Source organism: Marmota marmota, unplaced genomic scaffold, assembly GCF_001458135.2.
Source record: "Marmota marmota marmota unplaced genomic scaffold, marMar, whole genome shotgun sequence".
NCBI lineage: Eukaryota > Metazoa > Chordata > Mammalia > Rodentia > Sciuridae > Marmota > Marmota marmota.
The window spans coordinates 18,921,484-18,942,014 of NW_026000108.1; the positions used below are offsets into that span (position 1 = coordinate 18,921,484).

The following is a 20,531-nucleotide window of genomic DNA, read 5'->3' on the forward strand; positions in this document are numbered from 1 at the left end:
GGCCCCGCGGCCCGGCGCTGGGGTCGCGGGGCGGCTTGGACGTGCTGTGGGCTTTTAGCACTATTCTTTGGAAGAGACTTTGTCCTCTGCCATGTGTGATGCCGAGAAACGCCCTTTTTTCAGGACCTCGTGTTTGTCCACTTATTTGGGAAGCCCTCCCAAGTCCCCGCTGCTGTGGTTTTGGCTTCAGGGCTCTTAGGTCTTTGTAGGCAGTGAAGAGGGCCCAGGGTGGGCGGAGGGCTGCGTGGTGTTGGGTGACTCTCGGGGACAAGTACTTGGTGGCATCTTTGTGGATTGCTGTCTTAAGAAGAAAGTTAGGGAGAAGGGCAGAATAAACCTGGAAACCAGTTTTCCTCTCACTCGTACAGAGAGGGTGTGTCCAACCTTAAAAGCTCAGTAAAGCTCTGGAGGTGGCAGGTTCTCGATCCTTGGGATTTTATTCTCAAGACCCGAAAGTTTGTAACGTTGACAACATAGGCAGCAGCTGTACAGGCCATGGCATGTTCTGTCTCGGAGAGACCACTTTTTAAAAATGATTTCTACTGAGTAGTCCGTGCCTGGAAAAAGAAAGTTTATTAAAGAGAGCAGACTACAACTAAAAAAATAAATATTAAAAAAAGAGCAGAGGACTTAGTTATGATAAATTGTGCATACAGCCTAAACAAGTTTTTATTTAAGGCAATGAAAACTAAGAACTTTGTAGATGACTGTCCTTTGACTTGTTTTTCCCTATTCTGGAATTAGGACCCACTCTTCTGTTTGTCAAGGTGAACCGAGGGAAGGAAGAAACCCGAAGGTTTTATGCCTGCTCAGCCTGTAGAGATAGAAAAGACTGTAATTTTTTTCAATGGGAAGATGAAAAGGTATGACAATTTTCTGAGTATAAACTTTTTAGTTTTAGTGAATGTCAGTTTTACTGAGAATGTCTAAACCAATGGAAATACAGTTTGAACATTTAGTGAGTTGAATCCCTCTCAACCCCCAGTACTAGGGGACTGAACCAGGGCCTCATGTGTGCTAGGCAAGCATCCTACCACTAAGATGTAGCCACCAGTCATTTTTATATATTTTATTTTGAGTAATGGTCTCTCTAAATTGCCCAGGCTGACCTCCAACTTGTGATCCCTCTGCCTCAGCCTGCCTAGAAGTGGGGATTATAGACATGCATCACCACACCTCAAGATTTGCTGAGGTGTTAGTATTGGGTGACTGATTCTCTGTGTCTTAGCTTGGGCTTCTGTAACAAGAATGCTATAGATGGTGTGTTTAAACAACAAATACTTCCTTCTCAGAGCTCTGGAGGCCAGGAAGTCCAAGATGAAGGCCTGGTAGATCCAGTGTCTGGTGAGGGCCCACTTCCTGGTGTGCAGATGACTGTCTTCTCATAGCAGAAAGGGTGGGAGATGGATGAATATGAATATGAGATCATGTGCATGCTAGAGTGAGCAAGCTGTCTTTCAAAGGGTACTACTCCAATCCATGAAGGCTCAGCTCTCATGACCTAATTACTTCCCCAAACCCCTGCTCTAGATATGTATTGAATATCCAAATTAGGGATGCTCAACCAGTACCTCATTGAGGGCTAGGCTTCAAAATGTGAATTTTGGGGGGCGCACAAATATTCAATTCCAAGCATTCCATTTGCAAATACTGTGTAGATTTCTCCCAGAAGACTCTAGGTTATCATTCCTAGAATTAGGAAAACATTTAAAAACAATTTTTTTTTAATTTTTGCATTAAATATCCTTTATATCTACTAGGTGACTGAGGAAGGCACTTGGAGAAATAGTTATAAGCTTGGTATCCTCTTGGACTCAGTTCCCATTAAAGTTTCTGAAAGCTCTGACTAGAGAATTTTCAGCCTTTTTAGTTTTATGGCAAGATGCTCTCTTTACCACTCTTCTGGAGACCTGTTAAGATCACTTTGTAAGAACGAATTTCTCAGTGCTTTAATATATCGGGTGTTGCTTCAGACTGTCATAGAATCTTCCTAGTTTTATGTGATTTGTTTTCCCTCAAATGAATGCTGTTTATAACATTCTGCTGCTAAAATTTTTTGCTCCTGGATTGCAGAATGTGATACCAGTTTTTCTAGAGTGGTAACATGTTTGATAATTTGTTCAGTGGGTCTTATATTTGTCTTTCAGTTGTCAGGAGCTAGACTTGCTGCGCGAGAAGCTCATAACCAAAGATGTCAGCCACCTCTATCCCGAACACAGTGTGTGGAAAGGTACTGCTATGGCATCATCTTTCTTTATTATTTTGGCTGTTTATGTATATCTTTTTTATTTTTTTCTCTTCTTTTAAATTACTTTCCTTTTTTTTACTGTGGAGATACACACACACATCATGGTAATATATATATATATATATATATATATTATCTCATAAATCTTGTCATTTCAATGATGTTTAAGTGTACAGTTCAATGACATTAATTATATTCACAATGTTGTGCAACCATTACCACTATATATTTCCCAAACTTTTCCATCACTTCAAACAGAAACTTTTTCACATTAATCAGTAAGCAGTCTGCTTTTTGTTGCCATGACTGTGACGGTTCTAGGTGTCTCATGTAAGTGAATCATACAATGTTTTCTTTTGGCTTATTTCACGCAGCATAATGTGTTCAAGGCACATCCATGTTGTAGTGTATGATAGAACATCATTTCTTTTTATGGTTGAATAATATTTCATTATATGTATATACCACATTTTTTTTTTTTTATCCATTCATCTGTTAACAAACACTGGGTTTGTTTCCACCTTTTGACAGTTGTGACAGTTGGCATACAAATGTCTATTTGAATCTGTTTTTTAATTCTCTTGATAGATAGATAGATACCTTAGGGCATTGCCTGGTTATGTGATAATTCTGTTTAGATTTTTGAGGACCTGACAAACATTTCCATAGTGGCTGCACCTTTTTAATATTCCTATAGCAATGTATGGGTATTTCTCCACATCCCTGCCAATGCTGGAAGTTTTTTTTTTTGATGATAGCCATCCTATCATCCTAGTAGTTGTGAATTGGTATGTTATGATTTTGATTTTTTTCACTTTCTTTCTTTTTTTTTTTTTTCCTTGTGGTACTGGGATTTGAACCTGGGGGCACTATACAACTGAGCTATATCCCTAACCCCTTTTGATTTCTATTTTGAGACAAAGCATTGCTTGGTTGCCTAGATTGGCCTCAAAATTATGATCTTTTTGCTTCAATCTCCCAAAAGCTGGGATTACAGAAGTTTTTTGATTTTAAAAATATTTCCCTAATTACTAATGTTCCTGATCATTTCATGTGTGCATTGTTCACTTTTATATCTTTTTTGGAAAAATGTATGTTCAAGTCCTTTGTCCATTTTTAACTGGATTGTGGTAACTTTTTTTAATTGAGTCACAGAAATTCTTCATATGTTTTGGATGTTATATCCTTATCAGACATGGGATTTGCAAATATTTTTGCCCATTTTGGAGGTTTCTTTTGATGCGTAAGAGATGTTAATTTTGATGAAGTTCAGTTTATTAATTTTTTTCTTTTGTTGCTTACACTTTTGATATCAAGAGTTGTGAATCTATTGGCAAGGACTGGGGATACAGCTCAGTCGTACAGTACTTGCTCAACAGGTGCCAGGTCTGGCTTCAATCTCCAGTGCTGCAAAACAAACAAAAAACAAAGAGACCTGCCCTTTGCAAAGTCATTGCCAAATCCAGTATCATGAAGATTTACTGTAATGTTTCTTTCTTGAAATACTAAACCAAAATAATTTTTTAAAGTTATATATATCTGTTTTTAAGAATCTGCTTTGTTCAGATGTTTCACTGGGTGAATTAGAGTTGAGTCGTAGATTTAATTTCTTAGCAAATCTGTGAGTACAGTTCATTACTCTCCTGTGTCAAAGGCATGGTGTTCTGTATGCTGAAAGAAGCTCCTTAAGAAGCCTGTGGTCTGAGCCAGGTTTGGTGGCATACACCTGTAATACCAGTGACTCGGGAGGCTGAGACTGGAGGATCCCAAGTTTGAGGCCAGCCTGGGCAACTTAGTGAGACCCTGTCTCAAAATAAAATAAGAAAGACTTGTGGTGTACTCAAAGGTGGAGCACTCCTGGGTTCAGTCCTCAGTACTGCAAATGATGATGATGATGATGATGATGATGATGATGATGATAAAAATAGATCTGGGTTGCTAATGACAAAAGATTTTGCAGTTTCATGACAGTTCCTCTTGCTACCCAGGCTGCTTATATTCAGGGTTGTGGGGTCTCATTCTGGCTAAGTGCAAAGGAGTACTGAGATCTGCTTGAAATAATTTTCCTGAGCTTCTTTTTCTTTTTTGTTGTTTCTTTTTTGCTGTATTTGTTTTTGATACTGGGGATTGAACCCAGAGGTATTTTACCTCTCAGCTACATCTCCATTCCATTTTCTAAAATTTTGAGACAACTTAAGTTGCTTAGGGCCTTGCTCAGTTGCTGAGGCTGTACTTGAATTTATGATCCTTCTGCCTCAGCCTCCCAAGTCCCTAGGATTACATGCATGTGCTACCATGCTAGCCTTGAGCTTCTTAGCTTTTAAAGCCCTCTTAAGGACAAAGCTTTTCTTAAGATAATGTGGTCGCCTCTTAACTGCTATACTTAATCAGAGATGTCTTCTTACTGCATGGGAATTCAGTCAACAACAAAAACTGTTGAGAAGGAAATTAATGTAAAGTGAGCATTCTTGTGAGGTTGGCACTGTGCTTGATGTTTCATATGAGATGATATTTAATCCTGCCAAGGCAGTTTACTTAGATGAGAAAATTGAGACTTGCAGAAGTTAAATAACTTGAAGTTCACGCTGCAAGAATGACTGAGTTGTGACTCTGTGACTCTAAAGCATCATTTTAAAACATAAAAGCAGATAGTGATTAGTAAATGTTGTATAATGATTTCATGTTAGGAGATACAGAGAGATAAAAGATAAGGAGTGGTATAGTATTATACCATGATGAGATTATCATGAGAGAAAATAGAATATTGAAGATGTAGGAAAGAGGAAAAACACTGTGTACACCCCTGAACCTATTGCTTTGTTCATTTTGTAGAAATTCCGGCTGGCGAGTTTTGCTGTGCCAAGTTTTCTTTGTTTTACAAGGTTGTAGTCATAATGTAAACAGAGTCTTGTACTTTGCCCTTATCCCCTACTTTTATCTGATAAGCATGTTTTTCATGTTATTACAAAAGGATATTAGTGATTCAATTAAATTCAAAAAAATTTAGGTGTTCTTATTTCCCTATATGATAAAATTTTAGTCCAGAGCTAAACCACTGTTCTTATCTTTATCCTGTCAGAATGTGTTTTTTTGATAATAAAGATTTTTTTTTTTTTTTTCCAGAGCTGGGGATCAAACCCAGCATGCTAGGCAAGTCTTCTATCAGCGAGCCATGTTCCCAGCTGTGATAATAAAGAATTTTTGAAATACATGTATTAATTAAAACATAAATCACTTGCTAAATTATGAAGTTTTAGAGGATTTCCAAAAAATTATTTATTGGGGACCATAATTTAATGTATCTTGTGCTGATCCTTGAAAGCTTGTCTTAATAAAATTGTTTTCAACATCTTAAACCATTTTTTCTTTCATGGTGCTGGGGATTGAACCCAGGGTCTTGTACCTAGGGCCTTGTGCATGCAAAGCAGGGTACCTAGTGAGCTATATCCCCAGCCCTGAAACCATTTGTGACCTTGGCTTTTGTTTCTAGAAACTTCCATCCATCCATCCAATCATCTGTTCATCAGGTATTGTTGAAGTCTCAATAAAGAACTTAAAATGCTAGTAATGGGTTGAGACATATATACATATTATATATACATATACATATATATATATACACATATTCATATATATACATATATATACACATATTCATATATATATATATGTATAAAGATTATACAGAATGAGGAAGGTTATGTTAAACATCAACAGTATTCATAGAAAAGACTACATGCTCTGGAAATTGAGGAACTTGTAAATTAGTTGATCGATACAGCTTAAGGACACAGTACTCAAACAGATGCTGGAAGATGAGTAGAAGTTGAAGGTTTTTGAAATGTGCTGTCATTGATTTCACTGCGACACTTTCTAAGTGATTCTTCTGGGCTTTCTTACATGCTTTATGTGGGGTACAAGTTTGAAATCAGTCATTCTGAAATTTTGTGGTGCTTTAAGATAAATCCTACTGAAAATTGGCTTTTTAAAGTCAAATCCTTAATTAATTACCTATTAAAAGTGTCTTCAGTTTGAGACTAGCAGTTTATTCTTGTATGTAAAAGGACCCAAGTATGATGTATTCCTACTTGAGATTATTTTCTAATGTGTATAATTTAATTTCATACAACTCATTTATAAATTTAGCTTATTCAAGAGCTACTATATTTGAAAGTTCTAAACTGCATTTAAACTTTGTACCTATTAATGTAACACAAACTTCATCTCTTTTTGGGCACTAACGAGCTTTTTATTGACTATTTTTGAAATTTTTAGAAAGGCACGATGGTAACTGACAAGATAAGTTGACTTTTGTTACTATTTTTTTTAAATCATGGAATTTGCAGTGCTGCACAGGTTTCTAGTTTGCAGAATAGGATTTGATATTTATTTTTCTAATCTCAACTCCTTGAATCATGCTTTTTTTTTTTTTTTGCCAGTGGGCGGGGGGTGGAACCCACAGCTTGGTCTATGCTAGGTAATCACTCTACCATTGAGCTATATCTCCAGCCCTCTTTTAACATTTTGAGACAGGGTCTTGCTAAGTTGCTGAGGCTAGCCTAAAACTTGGAATCCTCCTGCCTCTGCTTCTGGAATCACTGGGATTATAGACATGTGCCACCAGGCCCAGCTTCATGCTTTATGTTTTATAGGAGTTCAATTGACAGATGTAAATCTTCTGTCTGAGATTTGCTTTTCCTTTTTTTTTTTTTAAGCTTTTAAGCTGCCCGTTATGCTCTGAAATGTGTTAATATTCTATTATGTAGTATGTTTGCACCCTTATTGTGACCTATGAAGTCTTAGGAAAGACAAATTCGAATGCTAAAATCAGTGTTAATTTATGTGCATCCAGATAATTTTGTTTAGTTGATATTTCATTTGGTTATTTTTTTTTCCAGAGCTCATTTAACTTAGATTTTCAAGGTTTGCTATTAGAGAAATGCCATAAACATAATTTGTGTACTCCAGGAAAGGCAAATGGAACATTAAATGGAGATCAATAAAAATGACATTTCAAAATGCTAGCCTGCAATTTGTGATCATGCTGAGCCATTCGCAGAATGAATTTCCTCTCCCCCCCAGGGCATGTGCTGTAAATACGAATAAGATGGGGGTGAGCACTGAGTAATCCTTAGTGCTTAACAGTCTCATGTTTTTCTACCAAACTTCAAAAGCCTTGTGTCTGAATATTAAATTTAAAGTAGTATAGTTGAGTGATGATGCTGTGAATTTTGAAGGGAGATATATGCCCAAGATCCCAGTTTATTTTTTGTCAAGAAAAGTTTAATAAATTAGCAGTAAAACTTTCCTAAGGGCAATTTGGAAGTAACTGAAGGAGGTATCAACAAGGTCCAAAGATGCATCATGTAAGTGGAGGTTCGCTTAGCAGTGTTGCACTCTTCCTTCTTTTGAAAATAAACTTAGGTTCCTATGGTGGGTGAATCTTTCTACCTCGGGACTTTCTTTCCTCTTCTCCTAGTGTTTTTGCAGCTTCTGCCTTCATCTGGTGTTACAGTGTGTGCTGACTAGTCCTTTTGCCCATGTTCGAGTATCAGAATCTGATGTAACTTCATCTGTGTCACCTGTGGGTGGGATCTTCCTACTTTTCTCAGGTCCTGCAAAGCCTGGTAGCTCCAGCTCCACGATGAGCACGTACTTCTCCAGCCAGATGCACGACCTGCTGCTCTGTCTGGATACTCAGAGCATGCGCAGTCATGTGTTTGGTACTGACAAGGTGGCCATGGCAGGCTTTGCAGGACCTGTGATTCTGGGGTTGCCCAGAGCTACCTGGAAACAGCGCAGTGTCAGGAGCCAGGACTAAGTTTGCATGTGGGCATACAGTCGAACTGCACCATCCCCTCTGCCTAGCTGATGGCAATTATCAACCATACCCAATATCATGCACATGAAAAAGTGAAAAAATACACATCTTAGAAGTGATGAAATTGGGTGGTTAAATCTTGCTTTGTGACCCAGTCTGACAGGCTTTAGTGGATGTGTAATCTTAGTTTTGCTACAATGCTTATGTTCTCTATTTGTTTCTTTTTGCTCAAGTTAACTATGTGATCTGTGTTTTCTTTTTTCATGAGGTTTCTTCTGTGTTTTCTAGTTTTGCCTTCCTAACTTTCTATACTATGTTTAATCCTTTTCTTTTTTGTCTCCGTTCCTCTAAAAACTGAGAAATGATGGATGTAGTACATCTCTGCTTCCTGTCTTCCCTTCTCCATAACTACTGCTGATTTTAATTATTTATTTTCAGAGTTAACTTTTATGTCTTCAAAATTGCTTTTAACTTTTTTTTTTTTTTTTTTAGAAAGAGAGACAGAGAGAGAATTTTTTTTTTAATATTTATTTTTTAGTTTTCGGCGGACACAACATCTTTGTTTGTATGTGGTGCTGAGGATCGAACCCGGGCCGCACGCATGCCATGCGAGCGCGCTACTGCTTGAGCCACATCCCTAGCCCTTAACTGTTTTTAACTTGATTTTCAGCTTTCAATTTTATGTTTTGGCCCATGACCCATTTTACAACATGAGAAAATCACTGTGCTTACACTGGCTCCTGCCTTCTCTTCTCCTTTCATCTGGATTTGTCTTATCCACATTTTGTATTGCAGCTGTAGCTCCCTCATTTGCCCAGTCTGAATCTGGCTAAGTGGATTCAGGGCCCACTGATGCCTTTTGGCTGTAGTGTCTTCATTCATCTTCTGTTTGGCTAAGATTCAAAGCAGTTTTTACTTTTTTTTTTTTAAATACATGTTCCTTTTTTTTTTTTAGAGAGAGAGAGAGAGAATTTTTAATATTTATTTATTTTTTTTAGTTCTCGGCCGACACAACATCTTTGTTTGTATGTGGTGCTGAGGATTGAACCCGGGCCATACGCATGACAGGCGAGCGTGCTACTGCTTGAGCCACATCCCCAGCCCCGCAGTTTTTACTTTTTAAATAAAAAGTCTTTTATTAATCCGAAAGTTCTAGATAAAAATCTATATGTGGCTACTGTGTAACTCAATTTATGTGAAACATCCAGAGTGAAAATGTGTAGAGACAGAAAGTGAATTAGTGCTGCTAAGGGCTGGGGTGGGGCAGTGGGAACAGCTACTGATGGGAGGAGGTTTCTTTTTGTGGTAATGAAGATGTTCTGGAATTAGACTGTGGTGACCCAGCACAACGTTTTGAGTGTGCTAAACACCACTGAGTTGTATAGTGTGTAAATTATGTCTCAATAAATATCAGTCTGTTGCAATTCTGCTGTGAGGCTGGATAAAGAGTAACCAAGATCTCTTGTCTCCACGCCTGCCTTTTCCCACCAGAGGCAGCTGTGGTCAGCTCTCTGGCTTAGGCTTTTAGAATTCACCATCTAATCTTTACTTCTTTTTATGTAACATGAAAATCTCTAATTGTTCACATTTGTGACCTTTTTTCCCTTTTATTTATTTATTTTGATACGGGGGGACTGAACCTAAGGGCAACTTATCACTATGCTACATCCCCAGTTCTTTTAAAAAACTTTTATTTTGAGATATGGTCTTGCTAAGTTACTTAGAGCCTCACTAAGTTGCTGAGGATGCCTTCGAACTTGTGATCCTACTGCCTCAGCCTCCCGAGTTGCTGGGATTACAGATGGGCCACCACACTGGGCTGTTCTTTGTGTTACTGGGATTGATTGATCATGTGTTCAGATATCAGCCAACCTACACCAGCCATTATACAGTTCATCATCAGCCTTTCTCCTAGTGATTTTTGAGGTAATTGATGATCAGTGCCTAGAGACTTATGCATTATGAGCTGTAATTCTTTTTGTGGTGGGGTACCAGGGATTGAACTCAGAGCCACTCAACCACTGAGCTACATCCCCAGCCCTTTTTGGTATTTTATTTAGAAACAGGGTCTCACTGAGTTGCTTAACCCTTTACCTTTGAACTCTTGATCCTCCTGCCTCAGTCTCCTGAGCCACTAGGATTACAGGCATGTGCCATCATGCCTGGCTATAATTCTTTTATAAAGAAACCTTATCTCATGAATTCTTAGCTTTCCATGTTACAGGTTATGTGGGAAAATACAAAATAAATGCCTAATTTCTGTTCTTTTTGTTGTTATTTTGCAGTGCTGGGGATTAATCTCAGGGTCTTGTGCATGCCAAGCATATACTTGACCACTGAGCTATATCCCCAGTCCTTTTCTTGTTCTTTTTAACCAGTTCTCAGAATAATGATTTGGTATTTCATCCACTTCCCATCAGGGCTGTTGTTCTGAGAGAACATGTATTTTAAAAATTTGGTACATTTTAAGTTCATTGAAACATTCTTTTTGATATAGCACTTTTCAAATTTGACTGAACTTTCACAAGATGATGGGGGTCCTATGCAGGATAACTGTATAATTTTAATCCAAATCTGGACTCTTTGAAAGTGAAAGGGGCACTAACCAGATAGAACTCCAGGATGGCAGATGTAAGCTGGAAATGACCTGGAAAAGCAGGGATTTCTGGTCACTAGTGATTTGTGTGTTGTTAGGGCTTTTTTCTACAAAAAGCCTTGTTGGGGTTGCGATTGAGACATCTTAATAATATTGAGTTTTCTGCATGGTTTATCTGTCTGATTACTATCTCATTTTTAATTTTCCTCCATAAATAACTTTTTACTTTTATCTCTTCAGCTTTTCTGGGGTATAATAATTTGTGTAAAATAAATTTCATATATTTAAATGTACAATTTGATGAATTTTGACATATGCATTTACTTGTGACACCATCACCATGGCCAGGATAGTGAACATAACCATTATATCCCCAATTTCTTCCTGCTCTGTTGTCCCTTATCCCTTCACCTTCAGGGTTTCCATCAACTACTGATTTACATGTTGTCATTACAGAATAGTTTGCATTTTCTTGAAATTTATATAAGTGAGATTGTAACAGTTTGTACCATTTTTTTTTAATGGGGGTTGTGTTCCTTAACTTAGAGTCATTTTTTTCTTTTTAAGTTTATCTATGTTGATGTATTTGTCAATTGTTTATTCCTTTTATTCCCCAGTAAGATTTTATTGTATAGACATGTCTGTTCACCTGTTGAAGACATTTAATTTTCCTCCAGTGATTGATTTCTACATATAAAGCTCTGGTGAACTTTCATTTATAAATCTTTGTATGGACTCACACTTTTCTTTCTCTTGAGTAAATAGCTGGGAGTTGCATAGCTGGATCATATGATGTTCAGCTTTTTACAAATGGCCAGACTTCCCATGTGGTTGCCATTTTACATTCCCAATAGCTGTGTATGAGGATTCCAGTTTTGGACGTCTACAACATGTGTTATTACCTATTTTTAAAGTTGTAGCCATTGTGAAGTGATATAATTTTGTGGTTTTACTTTGTATTTATGATGTTGAGCATCTTTTCGTTGTATTTATTAACTGTATTTTCTTTGGAGAAGTGTCTATTTAGTTCCTTGCTGTTTTTAATTGGACTAATTGTCTTTTTATTACTGAGTTTTGTTCTTTATATGTTGTAATGTCATTCTTTTACTCAATATATAATCTGCAAATATCTCTCCCATTTTTGAATTGCCTTTTCACTTTCTTGATGCTGTTCTTAGATGCACAAAAGTTTTAAATTTCAATTTATTTTTCCTTTGCTGCTTATGAGGTGTGTGTATGTGTGTGTGTGTTTGTTTATTGTGCTTGGAATTGAACCCAGGGCTTCATGCATGCTAAGCATACACTATACCCAAAGCCCCATATATTATCTGTTGAAGAAGTTTAGGTCATTGATTCTTTTATACTTTGTGCCCAAGTCCTATTTAAGAAGTCTTTTCATGTTCACCTATGTAATCCCAGCAACTCAGGAAGCTAAGGGAGGAAGATTGCAAATTTAAGGCCGGCCTTGGCAAATTAGTGAGAGCATGTCTCAAAAAATAAGAAGGACTGGGGATTAGCTTAGTGGTAGAGCACCCAGGTTTAATTCTCAGTACCATAAAAACAAAAACAAAAACAAACCAAACAACAAAAAACCCTGCCAAATCTAAGTCATTGTTATTTTCTCCTAGAAAGTTTGTGGTTTTAGGTTTTAGTCTTGGGTCTGTGACTTAATCATATATACAAAGTCCCTTTTGTCATATAAGATATTTGTAAGTTCTCTGTGAGGATGTAGACATCTTTAATGGGTGGTGAGGGATGAGCATGATTCAGCTGGTTGCAGTATCTTTGTAAAACACCAGTTGACTATATGTGTGTGGCTTTTTCTGGACGCTATTCTGTTCTTTTGACAAAAGTCAAAGATCGTATTTGATTGGGTGCTGGCAAGGTGAATTTTATCTTGTTGCACATTGGATATTTTTTTCTTTTTATGTGAAAAGTGTAAGTGTATGTTTTCACATAAATACCATATTGTTTTGATTACTGTGACTTCATCATAACCTTCTTGAATTCAGGTAGTTTAAATCTTCCTAACTGTCGTATGTTTACAGAGTAGTTTGGGCTATTCTAGTTCCTTTTCATTTTTATATTAATTTTAGAATGAATTTTTTGGTTTCTACAAAAAGCCTTGTTGGGATTGCGATTGAGACATCTTAAAATACTGAGTTTTCTCCATGGTTTATCTTTCTGTTTACTATCTCATCTTTAATTTTCCTCCATAATGTTTTTAAATTTTCATTGTGCTGGAGTTGTACATCTTTTGTCCGTTTTGTCCTTAATAAAAGGGCTACAATCATAGGCCTTTTTATTTTAATTTGAGACGGGGTCTCTTTGAGTAGCCCAGGCTGGCCTCAAATTTGCTATCCCTCTGCCTCCTATGTAGTAGAATTTTAGGTGTGTGCTACCACCCCTAGCCTTCATATATTTTAATGCTGTTTTAGATAGTATTCTTTTCAAATGTCAGTTTCTGATTGTCTGTTGCTGATCTGTAACAGTACAGTTGATTTTGTGTATCTTTTGTTCTGCAACCTTGCATATTAGTTTTAGCAGGTATCTTGAAGATTTCCTTAGGACTTTCTACATGTCTGTGAATAAAGATGTTTTAATATTTCCTTTCCAATCTATGCTTTTTATTTTTTTATCTTGTTTCACTAGATGGTGAGAAACTCTATTGAGTGGGAGGTGAGAGCAGACCTTCATCAGTATGATGCTAGTTGTGAATTTTTCTTGGATGATCTTTATTAGACTGTAGAAGTTCTCTTTGATTCCTTTTTTTTTTTTTTTTTTTTTTTAAGAATTCTTACAACTTTTATTGGGTAAAGGGGAGGGAAGGGAGGGGAGGGTGCACGGGGACAGGAAAGATGGTGGAATGTGTGACTACACATGGTGTGATGCTACATCGTGTACAACCACAGAAATGTAAAGTTGGCCTGCAGTTGTATACAGTGACAGCATTCTGCTGTCATATATACCTAATTAAAATAAATAAAAAATTCTTACTGTCATAGGATACTTGATTTTTCAAGGGCTATTTTCTGTATCTGGTGTATTGGTTTTTCTTTTTTTTAGACTGTTAATATGGTGACTCCATTGATTGAATTTATTCATTAAAGCAACCTTGCATTCCAACCTTACATTCCTACCTTATGTTCTGAGATTAACTATATTTAGTCATGATTTATTACTTACTAGTACATTGCTGGTTTTGATCTGTAATATTTGTTAATTGTTGGGAGTTTGTGTTCATGAGGTATATTGGTCTATAGTTTCTTTTCTTTCTGGTTCTGGTGTTGGAATAATGGTGGCCTCATGGAATGCATTGGGAAGAGGCTCCTTCTCTTTAGGTTTCTGGGAGACTGTGTGTAGACTTGGTGTTTCTCCACTTCCCTTTGTTTGCATTGTTTTCAGTGGGGAACCTGATGTCATTCTTTGTTCCTCTGTACGTGAGGTATCTTCAAGATTTTTTGTTTATTGTTGAGTTTGAATAATTTTTTAATGTATATTGTAGTAGTTTCCTTTGTGTTTCTGTTGTGGTTGTCTGAGTTTGTTGGATCTTTTGAGAAGTTTTGAAAATTTTCATCCATAATATTTTCCAGAACTTCTGTTCTGCCCCATTTGGGGACTCCATTTATTCTTTTTTTTTTTTTAATATATTTTTTTAATTGTCAGTGCCTCACGCATGCTAGGCAAGCACTCTACCACTGAGCCACGACCCCAGCCCTCCATTTATTCTTATTGAGGCCCGTTGATGTTCTGTTTTGGATAGTTTTTGACAGCATTCCTTCACTACAGATCTTTTCTTCTGTAGGCCCTAAATTCTGTTTATTTTTATTTTATCTAGAGCTTATTTTTTTTTCCATTTCAGACAGTTAAAAAAATTTATAGGTTTGATATGGTCCTTTGCTATATTTCCGTGCATGTATTATTTTATTTACTTGTAATTTTTTTGGTGCTGCGGATGGCACCTGGGGCCTGGTGGGTGCTGAGCACTTGCTCTGCCACTGAGCTGCAGCCCCGCCTGTCACGGTCAGGCCCTTGCTTTCCTCTGCTTTCTTGAACACATGGAATGTAGTTACGGTAAGGGCCTCTGTTTCTGATTATATCACCTGTCATTTATAGTTTGATTTGGATTGATTTATTTTTTCCCCATAGTCATAGTCATGTTTTCCTGTTTGCCTACCTGATAATATTTATTTATTTATTTGGCATAGAGGTTTATTTAGGAAGATAGATAACATTCAAGGGAGAATGCAGGCTCTCTTGAGAGTGAGAAGCAGCTTTACCTGGTCGTATTTGATTGGGTGCTGGCAAGGTGAATTTTACCTTGTTGCACATTGGATATTTTTTTCTTTATTTCTTTATTTCTTCCCTTTGTTTGCATTGTGGTGCTGGGGATTGAACTCAAGGCCTCAACCGTGCTAGGCAACTGCTTTATCACTGAGTCACATCCCCAGCTCTCCTTTACATATTTTTGACCTTTGTTTTGGAACACTGTTAAAATACTTTTTGGTAGTTCGATATTCTTGAATAGGATCTCCCGAACTTTGTACAGGGTCCAGAATAGTTTGTCCACTGTCAAGCCAAGGCTGTAGGCCAGCCCCAGCCAGGTCTATTCATTTGCATTTACTTTGTGGTTGCTTTGTGCTAAAACAACAAAATTTCTCTGTTTTGACAGAGAAAATATATGGCTTGTCAAGCTCAAAATATTTACTGTCATCCTTTACAGACAAAGTATGCTTTTATTTAATTAAACAAATATTTTAATTTTGGACACAATACTTTTATTTATTTTATTTTTATGTGGTGCTGAGGATTGAACCCAGTGCCTCACATGTGCAAGGCAAGTGCTCTCCCATGGAGCTAGAACTGCCACTGGCCTGCTTTTGAAAATTTGTTTTTAAGCTTTTTAGGCAGGACAGAGCAGTTCCGGGACTGTTTTTTGTTTTTTGGTTTTTTTTTTCCTTTTCTGTGCAGTACTGGATATTAAACCTAGTAGTGCTCTACCACTGAGCTCTATCCCCAGCCCTTTTAATTATTAATTTTGAGACTGGGTCTCACTAAATTGCCTGGGCTGGCCTTGAACTTGTGACCTGACTACCTCAGCTTCTCAGGTTACTGGGATCACAGGGGTGCACCAGGGTACCTACGGGGATGTTTTTCCACATCACTGAGGCAGGACCTGTCTGAGCACTTGACCCACTGCTTGTGCATTTTGAGGGTTTTGCACTCTGGCTTTTTGGTGGACAAACTATTTTGGGCCCGGTGTGAGTGTTCTGGCAATTTTTTCACTTGCTCCTTTCCAGTGGTTCTCTCCTTAGCCTTGGGTATTTCTCCACTTGCATGTGTGGAGGGCATCATCAGCAAACCTGGGAGTGTGCTCCCTTTTCCTGCACCCCATCCTGTTCCTCTCTGGTGTGCAGCTTTCTGCTCTCACATACTCTGTGAGGAGTGCTCTGCACTTGAGTTCTGGCTGTCTTAGGCTGCCCAAATTCTCTACTCTGTCACATCAGTTCATTGAGCGTTACTTTGGGCTATCAGTTGTCCAATATTTTAAAACGGTTGTTTCATATATTTTGTCTGCTTAAAAATTTTTTGAAAATGAAAAAAAAAATTTTTTTTGAGGGCTAGGATGGTAAATCTAGCCTTAGCTACTCTGTCAAGGCTGAATGTGGAAATCTTCAATAGGTACCATTTAGTGTTGAAGGGGAGTACCAGTAAATGAAGTGTGTTTGTTGTTGAGGAGGGGCTTCTGATGCTTTCCATTTGCATTTCATGTCTTGGGGGCCCTTTCCTACTGACATTCTTACTTTGAATTACTAAGAAGTTTCTTTTAATATCCATCTCTTTTTCTTTCTAGTCATGGATAAATCTGTCAAAAGAACACTTACCATAGAAATCGAAACATTTAAATTGCTGGCACGGTAGCTGATTTCTCGCTGTAGCCATTCAGAATATCTATTTATCACTGCCGTGGGTGCTTTGAAATGAAATTGCTTGGGTGGAAAAAGTTTTAATACTCACTCAATTCCTTATTAAGTTTACAGGTTCTACATTATAGTCCCCAAATTTAGTTCCATTCAAACTGTTGTACTCTTGTGAAACTGTAGAATCCTTTAGTGCACTATTTAAAAACATGCCTAAATTTAGATATTTCTCATCCTCTGTAGTCACCAATAATCTTATTTATATTCCTTTTGTGTTTTTATTCTGTTTTCACAGCTGGTATCAGATATGCAAAATCAGCATTTTTTAAAATATTTTTTTTTTAGTTGTAGATGGACATAATATCTTTATTTATTTATTTTTTATGTAGTGCTGAGGATCAAACCCAGTGCCTCATACATGTGAGACAGGCAGTCTACCACTGAGCTACAGTCCCAGCCCCCCAAATCAGCAGTTTTTAAAACATTCTGACTTTGATTATCATTTTCTCTCTTAGGTGGTCTCTAATAAAATGAAGGGAAAAATAAAAAAAGAAATGGTAACTTTGAAATCAAGTATCAGAGTGACTTTTGAGAAAACACATGGGACATCAGTCAGGTTCTTTTTAAGGCTTTACATATTGTCTTGCTGTTAGGGTTTGTGCTTGCTTCAGCCTCCATCAGTACTGCTGAGAGCAGAAGAGAACATCTTTTCTTTTAGGAGGTAATTTTTCTTGCTAAGTATGCTGTAAGAACTTGAAGAATGATCTTAATTTCTCATTTTAAAATGACTGTCAACTTGAGCCAGACTGTTTAACACTTCAAAGTTAGAACACATGGATTTGTCAATAAATTTAAACATGATAGTAGTTGCCATTACTACTAAGTTGTTTGAGTAATATATTATATTCACATTTTAAATGGATATTGATCTTCATTCAGTGACTAAATTGGAGCATCTCAATTCTTATGAAATTGCTGATTCGTTTCCACTTTGTAGCTATATAGCTAGACATAAATTCTAGCCATCATTCTACAGATTTTTCTTACCTTTGCTTCTTTATGCAGTATTCTTTAGGATAAAAATAAGAATACTTTTATTGTCTTTATAGCAACAAACCTAAAATATACTACTCTGTGTTTCATTGTGTCTTGAAGGTATTTGAGGTTTATTGAGTTGCCCTTGAGTCAGAGAAAGTTCTGTCGGAGCTGTCAGCAGTTGCTATTACCAGATGACTGGGGGGATCATTGTGAGCATCAGATGGTGGGTGATGTCTCTGTCACCCAGTTAAGAAGGCCCAGTCAACTCCTTTATCCGTTGGAAAACAAGAAGACGAATGCCCAGTACCTGTTTGCTGATCGGACTTGTCAATTCCTAGTAGACCTCCTTTCTGCCCTGGGATTCAGAAGAGTACTGTGTGTTGGAACACCAAGGTATGTTCTGTGATTGTTAAAAAACTTTTTTCTATCACTATTATTTAAACTGTAGGGAGATGCATGGAGTTGCTATTTGCCTGTGTAGGGTAGGGCATGAAGCTTTTGAGTATTCAAAGGAGGTGGAAAACAGGGTCCCTCTCTTTGAGTTTGCCACCTGTATTCCATTTGAGAGAAATCTTTGTAAATTTCTTTTTGATATACTTGATAGGAGACACTTCCTTATAAATAACACATACTCCTATAGGAGACGCTTTCTGATTTGAGATTAAAATTGTTTAAAACATGAAATTATGAAACATCTCTGTTTCAAAAGAGTTCAGCCCTTTTAAAAGTATTTGCAAAACTAAAACCTTGGTTATGCCTGCCAGATTCTCCTTGGAGTTTCATTGAAATATCAGAGAGATGAGAGAAAGTTGATGGATTTTGTTGTTTGTTTGCTTATTAACTATGACATTTGTAATTTCTTACTGAATTTGCTTTTGCTAATTGCTTTAGGTTGCATGAGCTGATCAGGTTGACAGAACCAGGTGATAAGAAACCTCATATTAAAAGCCTTTTATTGGACATTGATTTTCGGTAGGTTTACAAAATGTAATATTTATTCTCCTTTATTGTCTCCTGTTTCTTTTTATGTTTTTCTCCTCTTAATTGTTATAATCTGACACAAGTCTTTTTTTTTTGTTTTTTTTTTCTGTTTTATTTTCAGCACTGGGATTGAACCCAGGGTACCCTACCACTGAGCTACATCCCTGGTCCTTTTTAATTTTTACTTTTGAAACAAGGATCTTGCTATGTTGCTGAAACTGGTCTCAAACTTGCAATCCTTCTGCTGGGATTACAGGTGTATGCCACCACACTTGGCCTGACACAACTTTTAATTAACAATTAAAAGTAGTAGTTGGTTATGAAGAACCTTTTTAATCATGTAAGCTCAACATGTGATCTTCCATATTTCAGTAGGGAAGCAGTTGATTTCTCTCTTTGCTAGTGTACTTCCTAGATATTTTTCTATGAATGTGTTTAGTTGTGACATAGAGGTGAATTTCCTGTTTTTTTTTTTTTAAATATTTATCTTGTAGTTTTAGGTGGACACAACATCTTTTTATTTATGTGGTGCTGAGGATCGAACCCAGTGCCTCATGCATGCTAGGTGAAGGCTCTGCCACTGAGCCACAACTCCAGCCCCTAGAGGTGAATTTCTGTTGAAGGAAGTTTCTTCTCATGTACTTAAGGTCAAAGATAAACTGAACTTCCTCATTTAATCACATTTCTAGGATTTTGCTGGGTATGGTGGTGTACACCTGTAATCCCAGTGATTTGGAAGGCTGAGGCAGGAGGATTATAAATTCCAGGCCAGCCTCAGTAATTTACAGAGACCTTATATAATTTAGTGAGACCCTGTCTCAAAATTAAGATAAACAGTGGCTGGAGTTGTGGTTCAGTGGTAAGGGTGCTGACCTGGCATGTGTGAGGCCCTGGGTTCGATCCTCATCACCACATATAAATAAATGAAAAAAGATTCATTGACAACTAAAAAATAATTTTAAAAAAATTAAGGTGAACAGGACAAATAACCAATAAATAAAGATTTCTAGTACTTTGTTTTATCAGCAGATCTTTGAAGTGGGGTCAGACATTTTAAAATATATTTTACCAGATAATGTCATACTGGCTCACTGGCTACTCCTGATGTGAAGGGAATGGACAGGTCCCAAGGCAGAGGACTGGCTAGCATCTGAATCCTGTGGAAGAATGTGAGAATTAAGTCGCCTCTGATGTGTTGGGTCATACACGATGAGGCAGAGCGAGAAACATGCCAAGGTGCCCTGCTGGTGGGTGTTTCCAGGAAGCCGACCTTTGGTTGCTAACACACGGTACCTGTGTCCACCTCCTGTTCCTGTGTTCTGCAGAACTGAACATACTCCTCCTGGTTTCTATAATTGTTTGAATCCCAGGAGTTCATGGTGGCTATATATACACTGTGCTCTTAGCGTCTTATAATCTTTCACAAGATTCGAGAACAAGAACATGTTCTTAATGCATTATCACACATGGTATATCTTTTTATTTAGATCCAATTGGAGCATATTTGGCCAATATTCTAGTATTTGTTGGCGAGAATCTATGAAATCAGATATCCTTTCTCTCCCTAAAAACAGGGCAGGCAGATTTTTAAAGTGTAAAATGTTACATTAAACAGTATAACTTTTGTAATTTATTTTTCTTTAGCTTTCTAAGTCATTGTTTTCTGCTTCTTTCTTCCCTCCCCCCCTTCCTTCCTTCCTTCCTTCCTTCCATCTTTCCTTTTTTTTTGGGGGGGGGGAGTCCATACATGCTAGGAAAGTACTCTACCACTGAACTACATCCCCAGTCCCTAAATCAATTTTATGTTGCTTGAAATAAGCAACTGCATTTTTTAGACCTTACCTATACTATCTCATTCCTTATTAACAGCGTTTACCTGTTATCTATTGATTTCTTGTTAACAGGACTAGCACAGTTAGCTAAAGT

At 37.3% G+C, this 20,531-nt stretch overlaps 1 protein-coding gene across 1 annotated transcript in view; it reads left to right on the top strand.

The window, feature by feature from the left end:
* Positions 1-88: 88 nt before the first annotated feature.
* The window catches only part of Zcchc4 (zinc finger CCHC-type containing 4), a 48,286-nt gene continuing 27,843 nt past the window's right edge, over positions 89-20,531 (top strand). Inside the window, exons 1-4 of the mRNA XM_015481740.2 lie at positions 89-863; positions 2,148-2,230; positions 17,742-18,017; positions 18,516-18,596. Coding sequence (XP_015337226.2) covers positions 17,845-18,017; positions 18,516-18,596 — 254 coding nt within the window. The 5' untranslated portion in view covers positions 89-863; positions 2,148-2,230; positions 17,742-17,844. The remainder of the gene's footprint in view (positions 864-2,147; positions 2,231-17,741; positions 18,018-18,515; positions 18,597-20,531) is intronic.